Source organism: Atractosteus spatula, chromosome 4, assembly GCF_055471065.1.
Source record: "Atractosteus spatula isolate fAtrSpa1 chromosome 4, fAtrSpa1.hap1, whole genome shotgun sequence".
Taxonomy (NCBI): domain Eukaryota; kingdom Metazoa; phylum Chordata; class Actinopteri; order Semionotiformes; family Lepisosteidae; genus Atractosteus; species Atractosteus spatula.
In genome coordinates, this window is record NC_142709.1 from 14,375,119 (window position 1) to 14,393,738 (window position 18,620).

At 39.7% G+C, this 18,620-nt stretch overlaps 1 protein-coding gene across 3 annotated transcripts in view; it reads right to left on the bottom strand.

Moving 5' to 3' along the window:
- Positions 1–1,864: 1,864 nt before the first annotated feature.
- The window catches only part of phka2 (phosphorylase kinase, alpha 2 (liver)), a 33,393-nt gene continuing 16,637 nt past the window's right edge, over positions 1,865–18,620 (bottom strand). For 2 of the 3 annotated variants that reach the window (XM_088914675.1, XM_088914676.1), the window contains exons 20-34: positions 18,054–18,230; positions 17,146–17,237; positions 16,506–16,639; positions 15,845–16,001; positions 15,523–15,602; positions 14,447–14,525; positions 14,058–14,187; positions 13,440–13,541; positions 12,611–12,729; positions 11,979–12,002; positions 10,908–10,961; positions 7,303–7,476; positions 5,352–5,405; positions 4,733–4,933; positions 1,865–3,609 (exon numbers count right to left, since the gene is read on the bottom strand). In XM_088914675.1, the coding sequence (XP_088770801.1) occupies positions 3,436–3,609; positions 4,733–4,933; positions 5,352–5,405; positions 7,303–7,476; positions 10,908–10,961; positions 11,979–12,002; positions 12,611–12,729; positions 13,440–13,541; positions 14,058–14,187; positions 14,447–14,525; positions 15,523–15,602; positions 15,845–16,001; positions 16,506–16,639; positions 17,146–17,237; positions 18,054–18,230 (1,751 nt within the window). In that variant the 3' untranslated portion in view covers positions 1,865–3,435. The remainder of the gene's footprint in view (positions 3,610–4,732; positions 4,934–5,351; positions 5,406–7,302; positions 7,477–10,907; positions 10,962–11,978; positions 12,003–12,610; positions 12,730–13,439; positions 13,542–14,057; positions 14,188–14,446; positions 14,526–15,522; positions 15,603–15,844; positions 16,002–16,505; positions 16,640–17,145; positions 17,238–18,053; positions 18,231–18,620) is intronic. The other variant, XM_088914677.1, reaches the window with a different exon arrangement.

The following is an 18,620-nucleotide window of genomic DNA, read 5'->3' on the forward strand; positions in this document are numbered from 1 at the left end:
TAACCAGACTCCTTAAAGCTCTCTTGATATTTTACTGTTGGTATGTTGTTCTGGGGCCATGTGTCTTCCAACAGTGTTACTACAGCTTCCACTCACTTTCTCTGTGGGGATTTTCTTCCATTAAACTTTGGCAGTGTTGTAGGGATCACATGTCATTTCCCAATCCCGAATCTCCTGCTCAGGGAGAGGCAAAACAAAGAGGACAGCACGTCACCTGTAAAAGGGAGATCACTTTTGTTGTCACCTTCCTTATAATTCCACACTCATAATTAAAAAATAAAAAATGACAAGGCAGGCAAGAGAAAGGCAAGCCTGCTGCTTCACATACTGTACAGCTTACCGAACGTATCATAGCAAGCAGTAAAACATTGTAATGTAAATGTAATGTTTTTATTTAGCTCCTTTGAAAAAAGATTGGCCGCCACCAGGTTTTGTGGAGGACATACAGTTAAAACTAAATAACAAAAATACTTCTATTTCTCTGTATATAACATATTATATTTTTGTACTTGTATATAGTGTAGCCCATTACAAACACACATTTCTACTTGTAGCTTTGACCATTATCAAAGCATTTTTTCATTGTGAAACTGTTCGGTTGCAGAATAAAAGTATTTCTGCCCTTGAAATAAAAAATGTATCAAACAAATATTTTGTATGCTTGTCTTTTAATGCAGACAATGTGATCCATTTACTAAAATCAATTCTACTTCTTGGCTCTGAATTTTTGACTTGCTGCTAAGCCTGTAGCATTATTTTCCATGCCTTTCTATGTAATAGAGTCTTGTATGAATTAAACACAAACTTGGTCACATCAAGTAAATTATAAAACTCATAGTTCTATGCAAATTCTATCATCTAGGTGCCTATTAATGACTTGCCACATACAGCAGTGGGACTAACTCCCCATTCCAACACTGAAGTTTAATAACATTTTGTCTGGGATTTTATTTTGCAATTCTTGCATCCATAAAAGTCATCAGTTTGAACATTCACATTTTGATTAAAATATTCAAATGTGTGAACCACCACTTGAATATCAGAAAAAATGGGTCATCATTGGAAAGGGGTTAATACTTTTGCAAGGCTATCTACTGTAACATTCCTACATGCCTTCTATTCAGTTTAATACAAATCTTCAATATTATGAAGCCCAGATCAGGAAGCAGACAAGGATTACAGCAAAATGCGCTCACTTTAAAGCCATCAAGAGCCTTCTTTAGCCTTAATTCAAGCACTCTCTCTCTTTGCAAAACAAAAATGAAGTGAGTCTACAATAAGATTAAGGTTCACCATCTCCTACATCCTTTCATTTTTTTATGTCATTTACTGCTCTGAGGGGACAGGACAAAAAAGATCAGAATTCACAACTGACTAAGCATGTGTAACATTTACTTCTTTTTCTTTCTAAAAGAAAAAAATAACAAAATACACTAAAACTGGACCTGCAGTATCGAGGTACCTCTGTCCACATTGCTGCACCAGTCTTGCCTGACAGATCCACTTCAAACTGTAATGGAATCTTTTTCTTGAACCACAGGGGCAAATCTCACCGGTCATTGGCCCGGTCTGCACATTTGGGTTTGAAACTAGGATCTGGACTAGGACAGACTGCAATCATATAGGATGAAATAGAAGATTTGCTGAACAAAACCTAAAGGAGATACTTTGAGATATAGTTCATTTTTACTTGTTGGTTGTAATAGACTGGATGACTTTTTGAATCAGAGGGCTGTGATTTCCTTTCAAAGGCTAATGAATAAGAACATTGATCGAAAAGAAATAAGGCCTTCTGTCTCTGTACATTTTCTTTTTTTGCTACTGATGTTTTTCCAGTGGCAATGATTATGAAAGAAGTCAAAACTTTTTTTTTTTAAATGGGAACAATTTATTTTATTTGGAGGATAACAGAAAGGGGCCAGAAAAAATGACCATACAGATGATTTGCAACACAGGAAACGTTCAGACAGCAGCAGATGAGCCTGCAGCTACACATGACTTTGGAAGACTTTACACAGCAGCAATGGGCCCAAGTTAAGCTCACAATGAGCATGATATCAGATGTGAGACATGCTAACAGACACAGAAGCATATACAGTACTAGTTCTTTTGAAAGATAAAAAGATAAGATCAAATTCATACCAAAGGAAGTGTGGACATAACGTGAGATGAGCTAACTACTACAATAAACAGGACACCATGGGCAGATAAATGGCAAAAGATTCAAATTATAGTACATAATTAAATAAAAACCTCATGATGTGAATAATAGAAAATAATGTGACCAGTGGAAAATGTATAATGCTCTAACTTTGTAGTGATAGCAAAAACAACACAGTGAGAATAATTGTAAACATCTCTGCAATGTGTCGAGGAGAAACAATGTCCTATATTCAAAGGTCATATCAAGCAGGATGCTGAACACATACTTACACAATTTAAAACTCTGAAGGGAATTTATATTTACAATGACTGAGGAGGAGCATGACAGTGATGAAGACTTGGCTGAAGAGCATCTGTCTGTTTAAAATACATTTTAAATAGGAGTCCCTAAGACAAGTGCTTTTAACCCTTTTAAAATCAATAAAAAACGAATGGCACTTGTTTCCCACTGAAAAAATAGTCAGTGCATGTAACATGAGACACTGCAGAGTATGAATTCTGACACATTTATGTACATTTGAGAGGAATATTGCCAGAATTCATCTTTCTGATTTAATAATAAACTTGTCCCCGTTCAGACTTTGTTTTTGCAAACTGCCTTCAGAATAACCAAGAACATAAACTCCCCTCAAGTCCAGCAATCACTGAACCAATTAACCAGAAAAACTGTTCATAATTCACTGATAACATCAATTTGTGGTATTCAATCCCTTTCACTGTCTCGGTTTTGTTACCTTTACAGCTATCGTGAAACAGTATTACTCACATATGTGACGTGACTCACCACACACAGTAAAGAAAAACATCAACCGGGTATTTCTCCATTAAAAAAAGGAAAAATAATAAAACTTAACTCATCTGCCAATAATGTTTAACCTAGACTACATTTTATCACACAACTGTCATTTTAACAGAACTTCCTCTTAACCAAAAATCATTATTTAACCTATTCGACACTTAACAAAATATGTATCTATTTTAAAGTCTATCACTCTAAAGACGTCCTGTATTGTTAATAAATATTTATCACAGCAAAACATATTAAATTCATTACATAAAGGTACCTCCAAGTACACTGGTATCAATTATTCAAGTAGGTGTATTTAAATAATTTGTAAGGCAATCACAGATCATACCTTGATATCATAAATTAAAATATTACAAAACAATAAATAATGGTCTGTGTATCACCCTGATTAAAAGCTATAAAAAGAATGGTATTTTACACTTTTCTAGTTAAACAGTAAAACCAATAAAAAGCATGTTTTAATTTCACTGCATGAGGCAGCTAGTACTGGGAAGAAAGTCCTGCACATAGGTAGCAACGGCTTTGGAGAGGTATGTCATGGTGCCATAGCTGCCACTAGGGGCGCTGTCATAGAAAAACGTGCAAATTCCAGTGGCTGGATCCTGCTCCAGAAAAAACTCACTGGCTCCGAGGGCTTTCTGAAACACACAGGGAAAACACACAGGAGCTCAGAACCCCCTGAATTTCTAAAGAGAACAGCAGACGTTTTCCTGGCAAAAAATCCCTATGAAAATGAATAAAGTAAGAACGACTACAGGTATTCTCACAAATATAAGAACAGGTCCCTTTTCACATGATTGTTTCACATTACAGGTTGAGCTGTAATCGTATTTGTATAGACAATGCTGTCTTTCTTAAACAAAAACAACATTAACCACCAAAACAAAACAAGTTATTTGACTTACTAATAAGAAAAATAAAAAGCTGAACTGTTCATTAGGTACTTCATGCAAGGTACAGTACGTATATTACTCTTGGTGATTAAACTTAAGAGATTAACCCTAACTGTGTCAGTAAAGTGACCCTTTTATAACAGAAGAATCATTATCATTATTATTGTTTTGTCCCAGATATCCAAGACGCTACCTCTAAATTGCTTGTTTCGGTTATGTGGTGATGTTTGCAGAAGTGCTCAGAAGCTTTATGTACTGTATATTATTGGGGTTCTGCATCAAGCAACAGTAGGTAGCAGTCTAGGTGAAGAGGCTGACTTTTCATTGCAGAAAATAGAGCTTAGAAATGTAAGAAATTACAAATGAGCTACCTCCTGATTTTTGCCAACAGAAAATCTGAGATTACAGGGGTCATACATCCTCAAAATACACAACACCCAAGGTACTAGCACCCAAACTGGCAACATCTCCTTTCTTCTGTTTCTTTTCCTTGAAGGTGAATGCAAAAGTTTAGTCACCCCGGGCCAAATTGTATGTATCAGTGAAAAGAAGTTGACACAACCTTTGACTGGTGCAGACTTAAACATGACATCTGTCTGCAAAGTTTAAAGCACAATTAGCATTTATTTAGAGTTTTGTAGATATCCGAAATAACAAAACAGTGAATATGGCACTTTTGCATACAACTGTATGTTCTAATGTATTACAGCTCACAAACTGTGGTAAACATGACTGAGATCACACTCCTGATACTGCTGAGCAGAGTGGTCAAGCAAGTAGAGACCATGTGACACCGGACGCTCCATAAGGTGCTCTTGTGTGTGTGTGTGTGTGTGTGTGTGTGTGTGTGGGAGGGAGGTGGCAGTACCTGGTCTTGGCGGAAGAGGTCGTTGGCCATGTGGACGATGCGGTCGATATGGATGATACCTCCAATGCTCTGAATCTCCATGTCAGCTACTAGCGTGAGCACCAGGATGGCCTCCACCAGGAGCTGCCTGTACTCCGGCTGGGGGACATGGTTCAGTACCGACTCCACATGCACCGCAAACTTGATCTCACACGCCGTCATCTGGAAGGAGAGGAATGCACCGCCACAAGGACTGTCAGCAGCTGAGGGGGCAGCTATGCGCATTGTTTCTGCAGTGCGTTAACTCCTGTTTGTAATAACAGTAGAAGGACAGGTGCATCGTGTGTTTTGCTTTCATGAACATGAAAGCATCCTTCAAAAGGGACTTTTTAACCATAAACAGCCACCATGAAAGACAAAAACAACTGAAGCAGGTGTGGAGGAGTCTGTACTATGAAAACTTAAGAAAACAGGACTAAGCATCTTATATATCCACATTTAACACTTTCAGCTCAGGAACAGTTTTCCTTCAGATGGGCAGATAAACACAGGTGTGGATTACAACAATCATAAAAAGCATCTAAAAAAAACGAACTTGGGTAACTTGTTCATTCAGGAGGGTAAGGAAAGCCGAACGTACCTCTCGAGTGGTTGAAGAAGGCAGTACATAGCCATCAATGGACAAGCCATGACACTGAAACAGTAAAATTGCATTATTTTAAATTTTTACCATAACAAAATGAAAAACATTTAAAATTTAAAACAAAATGACACTACCAGTGTCTTAAGGACAAGGTTCTTGAACTGTGCTTTGCAGATTAAAGGGGGAACTGCAGTCCCAATTTCTCTGACTGGTTATTAAATCTTGGTAACAAAATAAATTAATTGACGTTTTGGCAACATTCTACAAATTTCGAAATAATAATAATAATAATAATTGCTTACACTTATATAGCGCTTTTCTGGACACTCCACTCAAAGCCCTTTACAGGTAATGGAGACTTCCCTCCACCACCACCAATGTGCAGCATCCACCTAGATGATGCGACGGCAGCCATAGTGCGCCAGAACGCTCACCACACATCAGCTATCAGTGGGGAGGAGAGCAGAGTAATGAAGCCAATTCAAAGATGGGGATTATTAGGAGGACATGATTGGTAAGGGCCAATGGGAACTTTGGCCAGGACGCTGGGGTTACACCCCGACTCTTTTCGAGAAACGCCCTGGGATTTTTAATGACCACAGAGAGTCAGGACCTCGGTTTTACGTCTCATCCGAAGGACAGCGCCTGTTTACAGTATAGTGTCCCTGTCACTATACTGGGGCATTAGGACCCACACAGACCGCAGGGTGAGCGCCCCCTGCTGGCCCCACTAACACCTCTTCCAGCAGCAACCTTAGTTTTTCCCAGGAGGTCTCCCATCCAGGTACTGACCAGGCTCACACCTGCTTAGCTTCAGTGGGTTGCCAGTTGTGAGTTGCAGGGTGATATGGCTGCTGAAATAAGCACAAAATCGTGAACTTAGTGAAAGTACTGTAAGTCGCCACGTTGTCGCAAACCCCTGGGTTCGCCACCAGCGAGAGTAAAAGTTCCCATGAATTGTGAAGTGATGCAGCCCTTCCTGCTCACTAGTCACTGTGATGACTAATTTAATGCGAAGTACAAGTGAATAAGTACAGGAGTTAACAAGTAAGTAGTATTTGTTGGCAAAACCATCGCGAAATCAAGAGCAATATTACTGCTGGATTAAAAGAGATGTATTCAACAGCCGTCTTGTTTACAATGACACAGAGACACAACACGTCACCGGAAGTTTTGTTGCTTCGTTCTGAATCGCAGAATATAGGGCACTGCACACCAGGAAATTTTGTCTATTTTGTGATGTAAATTGGTGGTTTTTACAAGTTTACCTTGTTTTTACATTTTACTTTTACTGAGGTTTGAAATGCACTCATCAATGTTGATTCTTTCTAACCCCTAAATATAAAAATAGCTTTGCAGTTCCCCTTTAAAAAACAACTGTAACTTTTTAAACACTCATTGGCTAAAACAGTCCTACTAAAATCCTTGCCCTTATCTCGTAATTACGAGAAAATTTCGAGATCGAAATTTTCGCGTACTTTATGTGATCACGCGATAGCACAATTGTCATACTGTATAATATCAATATATCGCTACGTGCCGACTTACAGTTTTAAGCAGCGGGACTGATTGCACGTATAACTGTCCATAACGGAACCATCATTGCTTTGATCTCTAAATCCCACAAAAGTGGTCCTCATGCTTTTCATTATTTCATTATGACTAAACCCCAGTCGAAAGTAAATCCATACGAATTCTGCAGCGCTGGACACTGACACGACCATTAAACCGAAAGTGCCAGTCAAGTTCACAGTAGCTTCAAGATGCATTCAGAATCATTGCCATCTCGTAATTACGAGATAAGGGGGATTTCCCCCCCCCTTGGTGGCAGCAATGCGCTTCCGTACTCCACTGCTATAACACACATTTTTAAAATTTAAGGATGGAGGAAGCAGAAAGGATGCAGAATGCCCGTGAGGAAGAAGTCCGCCTCCGCGCCGCAACGCACCTTCTGCAGGATCTTCCACACCTTCTGGTAGAAGCCCATGGGCACTCGGTTAATGGCCCCATCCAGACGCCTCCTGCGCAGCCACTGCCCCTGTCGCTCCTCCCAGTGCAGGTGTGGGGCTCCGGCGCCCGTGGGAGAGAGGGTGCCGCTGGGGGAGGAAGGACTGCTGCACCTCTGAAAGACAGGGAAGCCATCATCACCTGCAAAACTGATCTGATGGCTTTGTTTATTGCAACCTCATAAGTATATCCAAATGCTACAAAGGAAATGGACACTGTTGTCATTCTTCCCCTTTGATCTCCTCAGTGCAATGCGACTGAGACATGGAAAATAAGATGCGCTGGAGCAAAGACATTCTAATGCTAAGCCGAGCTGCAATAAAACTGGTTAGTGAACGCTGGTATAATCAATTCAGTTAATGAAGCAAGGGTTAGATTTCGAATTGCACAGGTACACTGCGAAATAGCTGTTAAGGTCATTTGCTGTGCATACAAGTTTCTCTTATATGGTAATGTTGCGAACAGGCCAAGTAACTTAGTGATTCAAGAAACAACCGTGCTTTAATGACGGAGAAATACATTATTAAGAGATGCTGCAGTGGAATAGGTACAGAAGTGTACAGGTACAAATTCAAAATAAAAATGGGTTTTTAACATCTGTCAAAATTGATTTAAACTGTGTCCTCTATATTACCAGCTTCTTCGTTTTCTACTTTCACCAGGACATCTAATTGATGATAGAAATGATACTTTGCTTTTTTTTTGCATGAAATGAGCTTAGTTTTTACACAATCCCTGGTTCACTGCAGGAAAGGGAAATTAAATAAAGAAGGGAACAATTCTCGTCCTGGTTTTGGCGAAGTGAGGCAGCTCCATAGACATGTCACGCCTGGATAGTTTATTCTCAGAGACACAGCTCCAACAATCACATCACTGGGCAGGCTAGCAATCACTAAGAGAGGACTCTGAATGAAAGCCAAGGAGACAGGCAATGATTCAAAGCATATTGTTTCCCTCTGTAAACGTTAATGCAAGGAGCAGCTCTCTGGAGCAAGCTTGCTGAGCTAAATCCATCTCCTGCGTTTGTTGTTGTGTGAGGAAAATGCTTTTTAGCCAAAAATCTGACTGATGGACAACGGTGTCACCATAAATCAAATTTATTCCACCTGTCTAGCACCTTTTTCTAAAATGAGAGGGTTTTGTTGCATTTCTGTTTTCAGAAATGTTACTTCAACACCAAAAATGGGTATCTCGCTTTTCCTGTTTTAAAAATTAGTAATTCGATTTTATTATGGATCTATTCATTTTGAAACTACCAGGTGCTTTAAGACAAGCTAGGGTAGACAGGCTAAGGGAGTTTTAGCTATAACTCCAGTTTCTCTTTAGGATAACAAGGAGGTGCAGACATGCACCTTCAGCATGTCCACCTATAAGAGCCATCCATTTGGCTCCAAGCTCTGCAGCGCCCTCCCAGGACAGCTAGCTCCAGTTGGAGGAGTGGTACATTTCTTTCTCACATCACTAGAAACTTGCCAGCACCTGGCATGTAACAGGAGCTGCTGTTTCACCGAAAGCTAAGATGAGCCAGACTGAATAATGCTCAGCCCAGCAGTGCTCTGCCCATATACAGTCGGCCTATGACATCACCCAGTCTTGAACAAGTGGTGTCAGAGCAACAAGAGCAGAGCTCAGTCAGCCCTCTCAACAAGTGCCCTTCCTGGCTGAGCCACGCCCTGCTTATTCTGAATGAACAACTACAGGCAGCTTACAGAAAGGCGTGGCATAGTGAAGGAAATCAACCTCCCCCTTTTGTGTTTTCCCACCTGCTCACAGCCCACACTCCCCGTGTCACAGAGTTGGGCATCGTACACACTACTGACCTGATGTGCAGCAGCACCACACACACTCTGCTGATCGGCAAATAAGACACTGCTGTGCAATATCTTTGACACAATCGGTAGTTACCAATAGCCTCACCTAGTGTTTTTTACTCTTAATAAAGCTCACATTGATCAGAATCTTTAAAAACTTAACCACAACTGAAGCTAAACTAAACATGAGCAGTCTAATATGAAGTTTTGTAATAGCTAATCCTATCAACTCTTACTGACTAGGTTGGGTGTCATCAACATTACTGCTCTGTAAAGCTAAAAGGCTACTTTTTGTATTGAGAGAAACAGATGTATAAATATAGCTGTTATCTGAAAATGAAATGGCTAATATTCCTTTAACGTCAAATTCTTTATTTTAAAAAAGGTAAACATATATGTTCATTAGGTCAAATCGATAAAATGTTGAATTGGAAATGTGTGCATAATGTGAGAACCTGCAGTTTAGTTTAGCACTGTATCCTGTGAGGTGATTTGGACAGCCATGCAGTCGACACATAACAATCACATAACCAAAACCCAAAAAAGGAGTGAGAAGTATAAAAACAAATTATTCAGCACTGTCTGAAACAGAAAAAACAAACAAACTAAGGAACCCACATGCAAAAAAACAGTGAGTAAAGTTTGGGATGGACCTTAGAGAAGGAAACTTATCTTGTGATTTATTTATATCTTAAGGGGCAGTGTTTCGTATTTTCAGTGTTTATCTTAATATAATAACATACCCTCTTTTAAAATCCAATTATCTGTCACTGCTTCTTCTCTCTATATCAATTTAACAGAATGTATTCACTGCCCTCTGGGTATACAAATATTTTTAATTTGAAATATTTAAAATATGATAGTTCTGATTATTGTGCCCTACACATGAGCCACATCTTTATGCATGTTGTTGTAGGAGAATGGAACAAGCTATCCAGCCACATTGTTAAAGTCAATACCTTTGCTTCTTTTTAACAAATAGCTGGATGAGATGCTCATGTGGATCAGCTATTATAAAAAAATTTAAAGGTCTTACTCACATCTCTATTCAGTTGGAAGAATGTAGATGGGACATCTCTTCCAACATCTAACAAAAATAAATGTCTATCTGTATCTGGATTAAAATGCAAGTTCAAGAGCCTAGTGATTAGTGATCAGCATCAGTTGTGAACTCTGCTCACCTGATAAGCCCAATCACTTACTGTAGCAACACTGGTGGGAAGCTAATAGCATCTCAGGCTGTGTTTTATAATTACTGGTCTTGGTGTTTTTAACAGAGATATTAAATCATCCAATGGCATGTTTAATGGGACGTTACATGGCAAAAAATAAAGAAAACAATTTACACTACTGATAGTTTGTTCTAGACACTACTAGGTGGTGCATTTTCATGGTTTATTTCAGACTGCTGCCTTTAAACTTGCAATGAACTTTGGGCGCAAGGTTTAGTGTCTTATTAAGTCTCAATTACAGAAATATCAAAACAAGTTAGCAGATTTTGCAGATAGTATTCTGTGACAAGACATGGCGAGTTGTCAGAAATATAAACACTATTAAATGGGTGTATTCATTGTTATTTGTGTAAAAGGCCTGCTGTATATAGTGGAATGCAGAGGGAGCAGTAAAGTCCTCAGTACTTCCTGTACACCTCAGTGAAAGCTAAACCAAGTCAAGGCAGGCAGATCTTGTCACAAATAATAACCAAAGAAAATGCACAAATCGCGATTGTTTTTACCGTTGACCGAGGAGAGGTTACACTGCTGCCAATGGAATGACCACTGAAAAAGATCTAAAAACAGAAGACAAAAAAGAGACCATAAAAATACAAGATGGACAGAGTGAAACCAGCCGAGGTGGGAAGGTTACAGGTCCGTCTGCCACCTGTCCCGGCTTGAACACGCTTGAGATCTTTTCCATTCCTACTCTGTCAGCCACCAAAGAAATGAAAACAATTTCACAATATTAGTGCAGGTTTAGGAAAATCTGTTAAACTGCTCCGATTAAACCAATGATCTGCCAAATTAGAACATTAGGAGTGGTGCTGAAATGAAAACCTGAAGGATTGCTGTCATTTTCAAAGTGTCAAAACAGACTCAAGAGGCACTACCAGACCTCAAATTGGAATATAATTTTTCACCCAGTGAATTGTTCTGGAAAAATCTGAGAGAAAACAAAACACCACTTCACTGATTGAGTTGTGAAGGCAATGAACATACAAGTCTGCTGAGTCAACTTATAATACTTACACAAGCCTTAGTCAATAATCAAATTTAGTCAATAATCAAAATTAGAATGATAAAAATAGTTGATTTCTGCTGCTGTGTCACTCAGACCAGGTCCCATGTCTACTCAGCGAATCTTTATTACTCCCACTTTTATTTTTCCACTCTAGTCAATGTAGCAGGGTAAATAAAGTTAAGGGAACAAATGGAAAAAATGACAAAAGGCAGGAGATTAATTAAATTTAAGTCCAATTTCAATGTTTGTTGTATTTATGTATTATTCTGTTATAATGATATTATGTAAGAAAAATATATCTTCGCTGGATATGATTTAATTTCCAATGGCTAACACTATATAAGCTTAATTAGCCTGGCAATTAATGCATGTTGCTACACTGTATTATACAATTCTTCAGGGCTTAGCCAGCATATCAGATTTTATTTTTTGTTGATCTTGTATTTATGTAGGTTTTAGTGATGTGGCTAATAGTATTAGGAGCTGTAGTTTCTTTGTGCAACTCAAATGAATAGCCAGTAGCTGTGGAGTAAGAAGGAAAAACATGCCCAAACAACACTCAACCTACACTCTGTGCCCTTGGGTCCTCCAGCTGGAATCAAAACAAAGGGAGAGAAAATTAATCCAGGAAAAAAATACTGATCATCAGAACTGTTCAAAAGAACACATTTCATACACATTTTATACAGAACCTGGATGCAACAGAGCCTAACTGATGTCATTTCAGAGAAAGAATACTTCCACATCTTCCGGGGGCGCTTCCTGTGTGACAACACTCGGTTACACAAAAAAATAAAAAACATTGGACCCCAGCCCAATGCAGTAACCATTAACTTAGTTGATTCAGGTGGCCACAATCACAGAGGACTCTAACTTGAAGCCCGGAAGGCTATGTTTTCGTGTGCTTACGATGCTAACAGAAAACTAGCCAGCTGATCTTGATCGATTAATATAAACAATTATTACTATATATATAAATATTGGAATTATATTTGGTTGATATATTACTTGATAGAGTAATAAAAGAAATAACAATATATCTAAATATCTGAACTATATTTGCTTGCTGTTTGTTATGTTCTTAGTATAGAGTTGTCCATAAACTCTTCCACTTGGGTACTTAAAGAATCCCCACAATGGTTGAGCCTCACTGACCACTCTCTGTTGCTTTGTCATCTGAAGGTGGGCTTATGGGCCTACCTGCTTCATTTCACTCTTGAGTTTGCTGATCCCTGTGCGCTCAGTCTTGGTTGCTCCAGTGTGGCCCAGTTCATGGATTGATATGGCTGGGCTGGTGGCAGACGATTCGACAGGCCGCACTTTGGAAAAACAGAGATAGGACAAACATGACAGCATTGTCTCTCTTTTCAGATCTTTTATCTGCTGATCATAAGGTACATTCATTTTAAATCAATTTGGGTATATTATTTAGATATATCAATTAACTACACTATGTTTACCGTTATCATTATAAGATTATAATGGAAATGTGTAACCCTTTAAGTATTGCAAATTTCACTTTATGAGTCCATAAGCTAGAAACAATCAATCGCTCATAATTAAAATATGTATAAATAATTTCATTAGCACAGGTTAGTTATTGACACTGTACTAACACTATTATGGTTATTATATCAATAACCGTGTTATTATATCACAGAGCATAACAAACCATAAATAAAGTGTTACTAGACCATTTTATTGTAAAAATATTCTTCTTCACCAGTATTGAAAAGTTTTCTCTTTTTCAGTACTAGTAACGCAAGAGAACCAAAACAACTAATAAACTCTTTAGCTTTGTTTTTCAATTTGCCGTTTTCAGTCATACTGAACATTCTATAACCAGAGGGCTTAAAATTGAGGATGGTTTTAATTAAATACAGTGTGTATAACAAACAAGGCATTCTTTTGAAATCTTAAACACAGGTGGGTGACCTCCCTCCCATCGTAAGTGCCCTTGTGGAAACAAAAACACCCTTAATTACTGCTTCATAGACACTGTGTTTTTCATAACAAAGGCAACACTCACCACTTCTCTCCACCCCAAATTCCTTCCCACTCAGGATATGATGAAGAAGGTTTTTCATGTCAGAAGGGCTCAGATTCATTAAACTTTCAGAAGCCTCTTCACCTGGAACAAAGAAGAAAATAAACAACAAAAACAAAGCTACTGCATGTCTGCTTAGACAGAACAATGAAAAAGAAACAAACAAGAAATTTCTTCTCGGAAAATTAATTCCCAGTCATAAGTGGATCAACAAATACACAACAGCTTGCATTCTGGCTAAGTCTGTGACTAATCTATACAAGTTTTCTTCTCTCGGTGATGGGGAATGCTCACATTATGCTTCTTGAGCCATAACAGCTTTGCTCCAACACTGAGGATTCATTCAGAAACGGAAAACAACCTCAGACTGATCTCCACATGTACAATTTGATACGAATCAGATTTTAGATTGTTATTCTTCTCCATTTTTGAAAAAGGAACCACTACACCCATTTATTACATGATCTTCTACAGTTCGTAACTGTACACCTTTTCTCTTACTTGGCACGACATGCATACTACAGGCTCATGGAAGCAGAGCCACAGCAGCTCGCCCCCTTTGTGCCGAGTGTTTCTGGCCCCTCTGAGGAGCCGACGTACCCGAGCAGTGCAGGCTACGGGCCAGCTCCGTGGCCATGACCTGTATGATGAGCCCGATCCTCAGCCTCAGCATGTCTCCGAACAGCGCAGGCTGAGACCTGATGTACATGGCCAGGTAAACAATGATCTCCTGGAGAGAGAGCAAAGCACACAGGAACAGCAGTCAGAACCCCTGCTTCACCGTCTTTCCTCATCAGCTTCGGCTCCAGACTCACAGTCCGGCTGTCAAAGGTTTAATTTATGGTTCAGCATGTATTTCAATGAGAAAAATCAATATTTTGTCTACGTTTTTCTCATGCAACGTTCTACAGAAACTCACTCCTTTTATTTGAGGTCACAGACATCACGGATATAGTCAATCTAGGCTTGAAATACAGGCTGGACTGTACCTGAGAGAGGACAGCAATGCTGATATCCTGCCCACTAGCTTCATAGATCAGTCTGTTGAGCTCCTCAGGGGGCAGGGGGCTGGTAACAAGCATTCAGAAAATACATATTTAAATCACATCTGGTCCACATGCACAGATATTGATGCTTCATGCAGCATGCTATGTACAGTACAACATATTTATTGTTTCTGTCGTCTACATTGTGTGGTGTTGTCCTTTGTACATGGGCCAGATAAATGCACTTCAAGTGGGCCTTATGTACCAAAAATTAATTACCCATTTAATGTTGGATCATTTTGATCAATAAATGAATGAAAAAGAATATCCTTTTGTTTAATTGGGTTCTCTTTATCTATTTTTATGACTTAGATGAAGATTTGATCACATTTTAGGTCAAATTTATGCAGAAATTCAGAACATTCTAACTTTCTAGCACCACTATACACACACCTCTTGCTAAGCGACTGTTTAATTTATACTAATTTGTGCTACAAAGAAACAAGTATTTTAGTATTTCTAGAACTACTGCTATTGCTCTTTGGTAACAGCTTCTTATTGTACAAATCGAACAAATCAATCATATTGGCTTGTGATTCAGAATTGCAAATTAACATCTTCTGTTGAACCACACAACATTATTTTTCTTTTCTGTGATAACATATTTGCAAGACTCTTATTGCTATGTTCACAAACCACCTTTTGAGATCACAGAAAAATGGAGCAGTGTTTGTTGATTCAGTCACCGAGCACGCTTCAAAATTTGGAGTAAGTGTGTGTACAGGATTCCCTGTGTCCATTTCATTGCGAGACACAATCTTGGCAAACTACACTGTAGATTAGTCACAAATTCGAACAGTGAACAGGGGGCTGTGAAGAGACAGAGACAGAAAACCACAGGTAGCGTTGTGTATGCAAGACTGGTACAGTAAACATGACCAGGGTGCCTGTTTTGTGTGTTGGCTACTCAGGCTCAGACAAGGTGGGAACTGAATCATGGTCAAAATTTGACACATGGATTGAACACGTGGGCTTGATAAGTTGGACTCGGCCCCATGAGTTTGACACCACTCTCTTACGCTGTTATGACTTTCTCCCGGGGCTCCGGAGGCAGACCCACTGTCAGCTGCTTGTGGTGTGAAATGAGATCGGTGCAGGCCTGCAACAACACAGACAAGCACCCAATTAGTATCATCCAGTCATATAATAAACATGGGGGCTTCGGTACATCAGTAGGATATGTTTCAAAACTAGCTTCTCTTTAGCTCGGCTAGAGATGGCAAAGTTTCTCCCATTTCTAATTTTTCTCCCCAAACTGTGACTGTGAGACAGAAAATGAGGTAGAGAAGATTCCAAAAAAAACGGCGGCATGGTTTTCAGGGCGGTGAAAAGAGCCCTCACCTCTGCCAGCACTTCCACTCTCTTGCGCAGCATGCCCGAGATGTAGCGGATCAGGCCCCATTCCTTACAGCTGCCAGCCTTGCCATAGAGCTCGTTGAGCAGGCTGTGCACCGTCACCCCACTCTGCCCTGACAGCTTCACATCCCAGCCCGGGCCCCTGCACGGCAACACAGCCACTCTGAGAAAGAGCCGCACTGGTCTCAAAGAGACACAAATTCTGGCAAGAGGCCCTTCATCGTCTGTCTGCATCTAACTGACGGTTTAGTGGTCAAACGCTTCAAATAATGGAGGATCAAACCACACTTTCCACAGCGGTTTCAGTCCATCAGGACAGGAGAATCTCTGCGTTTCAACAAACGTTTCAGCATGTATCAACATACTATAAATATGCTAAAGTATATACTATACTAGAACATGTTTAACTATACTACACACTGCAGTTGTCTGTAGCTTTATGTATTTGTACAAGCTTAATAACTATCCTTAACCCGGCTCAGAAGGGCTTTTCAAATAGGATGAAACAGAAACCAGGCCTAGGAACACTGTAACATACTGTATTTACTCAGCATTGTTGTTATTTTTTTATGGTTGTCTTCAAATAGATTGCTCTTCTCTCCGTAAGGCACCTACCCATTTAGTTGCTCAGAGCCTCATTACTTACTTTATGACATAGAGGATGTAGAGTATGTCTGCCTGGTCTTGCAGAGTAGGACACTCTTTCAGCTGCTCCACAAGGGATTCACAGTCCACATTTCCATGGGCATCACGGGGCAGGTGGAGGTCAGAGCTAGGGTCCTGAAGGAACAAACGTAATCTGTCCTCTATTACCCTATCGCGTTCCTACACCAAAACTGAATTATTCTGAATCTTAAAAAAAGAGATTTACCCCTAGGGTACCTGAAGGGGGACTCTTATTGAGCCACTGTTGAGTCTAGACAGTTCATGAATCATTAATCTACTACTGGCCTGATGTGGGCAAATGGATGGGCTAATTATTTCCTTTTTGCGAGTCATCTCTCTTATCTTTGCCTCTTCATACATGGAGAGAACTCTCAGTCACATGCTGTCATGTGGCCTTCTAGGACATTCAGGAACATTTTGAAAAAATGTATAATAGCATAAAATGAAATTATTGGTTTATTTCTGGTTTGTTAATCTCAATATAATTCTAATGTTATCAGTTTACTAAAAGAATGATTGCCTTGATAGTTTCATTTACTGAGGTATTGTGCCATAAATACGAGTGATATATGACCACACAGATGGCACAGCCATATGCAGTACACACTATAGCCACAGACCTTGGCATGGTATGAATGTGGTACTTCCAAAAGGTTCAGAGACTTGCGGTGTCTATTCATGACTGGAGCAGTTGGCAAATACATAGAGACTTCTGAAAGAAAATACAAAGAAATTACTATCAAAGAGCAGCATGATACAGAAGTGCATTACTGCCATCAGAGGAAAAAAACACTCCTGAGTTATCTCATCATTATGAGACAGTGATGATCACTTGACTGTATGAACAACCTGTTACATTGTGCAATGACAACACCTACAAGCTACCGATAGCTGAGCTGGAACTGTGGGTTTTGTGTTCCTGACAATGTGCAGCTCTGCAAAATGCGCATGGACTTACTTTCACCTGGGGTTTATTCATGATGAAATATTACAGTTTGTACCTCATGTGAACACAGCTATCCACACGTATCCTTAAACAAGAATCAATTCCATTGCTGAAAACTGAAAGTCAGTTCATGATAATGCAGGCATTGTATGACAATTGTGCTCTTTAATGTGAGCATCACACACAGCACATGAGAACTATAATTATAATCTCGTATAATCTTCTCTATTCAAGACCAGAAAGGTTCAGTTCCTTCAGTCCGTCAGTGAAGGAGGTTCACTTAAGCCCTGGAATGTACATTATCTGGTTGCTCTCCTTTGGACTGATTCTAGAGAACCACACTCAGGCCACGTCACTGCTGTCCAAAACATCTAAGAAGGTGGTTACGCTAGAGCTAATGGTTTCATGGGAAGACTGGATGGAGGAGGCCAGTGAAAGGAAGAGGGCCAAAGATGAAGACCTGGTTAATCTGTCCCATGGGAAGTGGTGGAGATCACAGAGTGAGCCTCTCAAGGTGGACTACAGAGAATTTGCAGGGCAAGAAGCCTAGCCGATGCTCTTCCCTGCTCTTTGCAAGCTTACTGGGCACCTGGAGACCCTGGGCCTTGGCCACCATGGACAGGATGTCTCGAGTGGTGTGCTCCGCGCTGAACACATGCTGCTGCCCCGGCCGGGGGCAGATGGATGGGAGGTGGGACTTCTGAACTGTACTCTGGAGCAAATGGTCGATGTATCGATCCAGCTCATCTTTTGAGTTATCTGAAGAGGGGAAAAAAAACACTCCTCATTTGTTCCGATCATTTCTTGCATGTGAAACAAAAGTATACTGCCGGATTTCTTTAAGGTCAAAAGTCATCTTTGGGCATCAGTGCAAACTGTACCAAACAAGGGATTTTCAAATACAATTTGCAGTTTTATGTTAGTGGAAGCACTACTTTACAACAACTTTAAAATGCATGTCAAGTGCTATTAGATGACATTCTTCCACCCAATGTAATCTAACCCGAGATTATATCATGTGGCTTCAAGGATCACTAATATTACTTGCTTTAGTTCAGCCCAGCCACATCAAGATAGAAAAAAACCCAAAGTGGATTTTCAGTCACATCAAGTGCTCTAATAACAGTTTTGATAAACTGTGGGATGCAT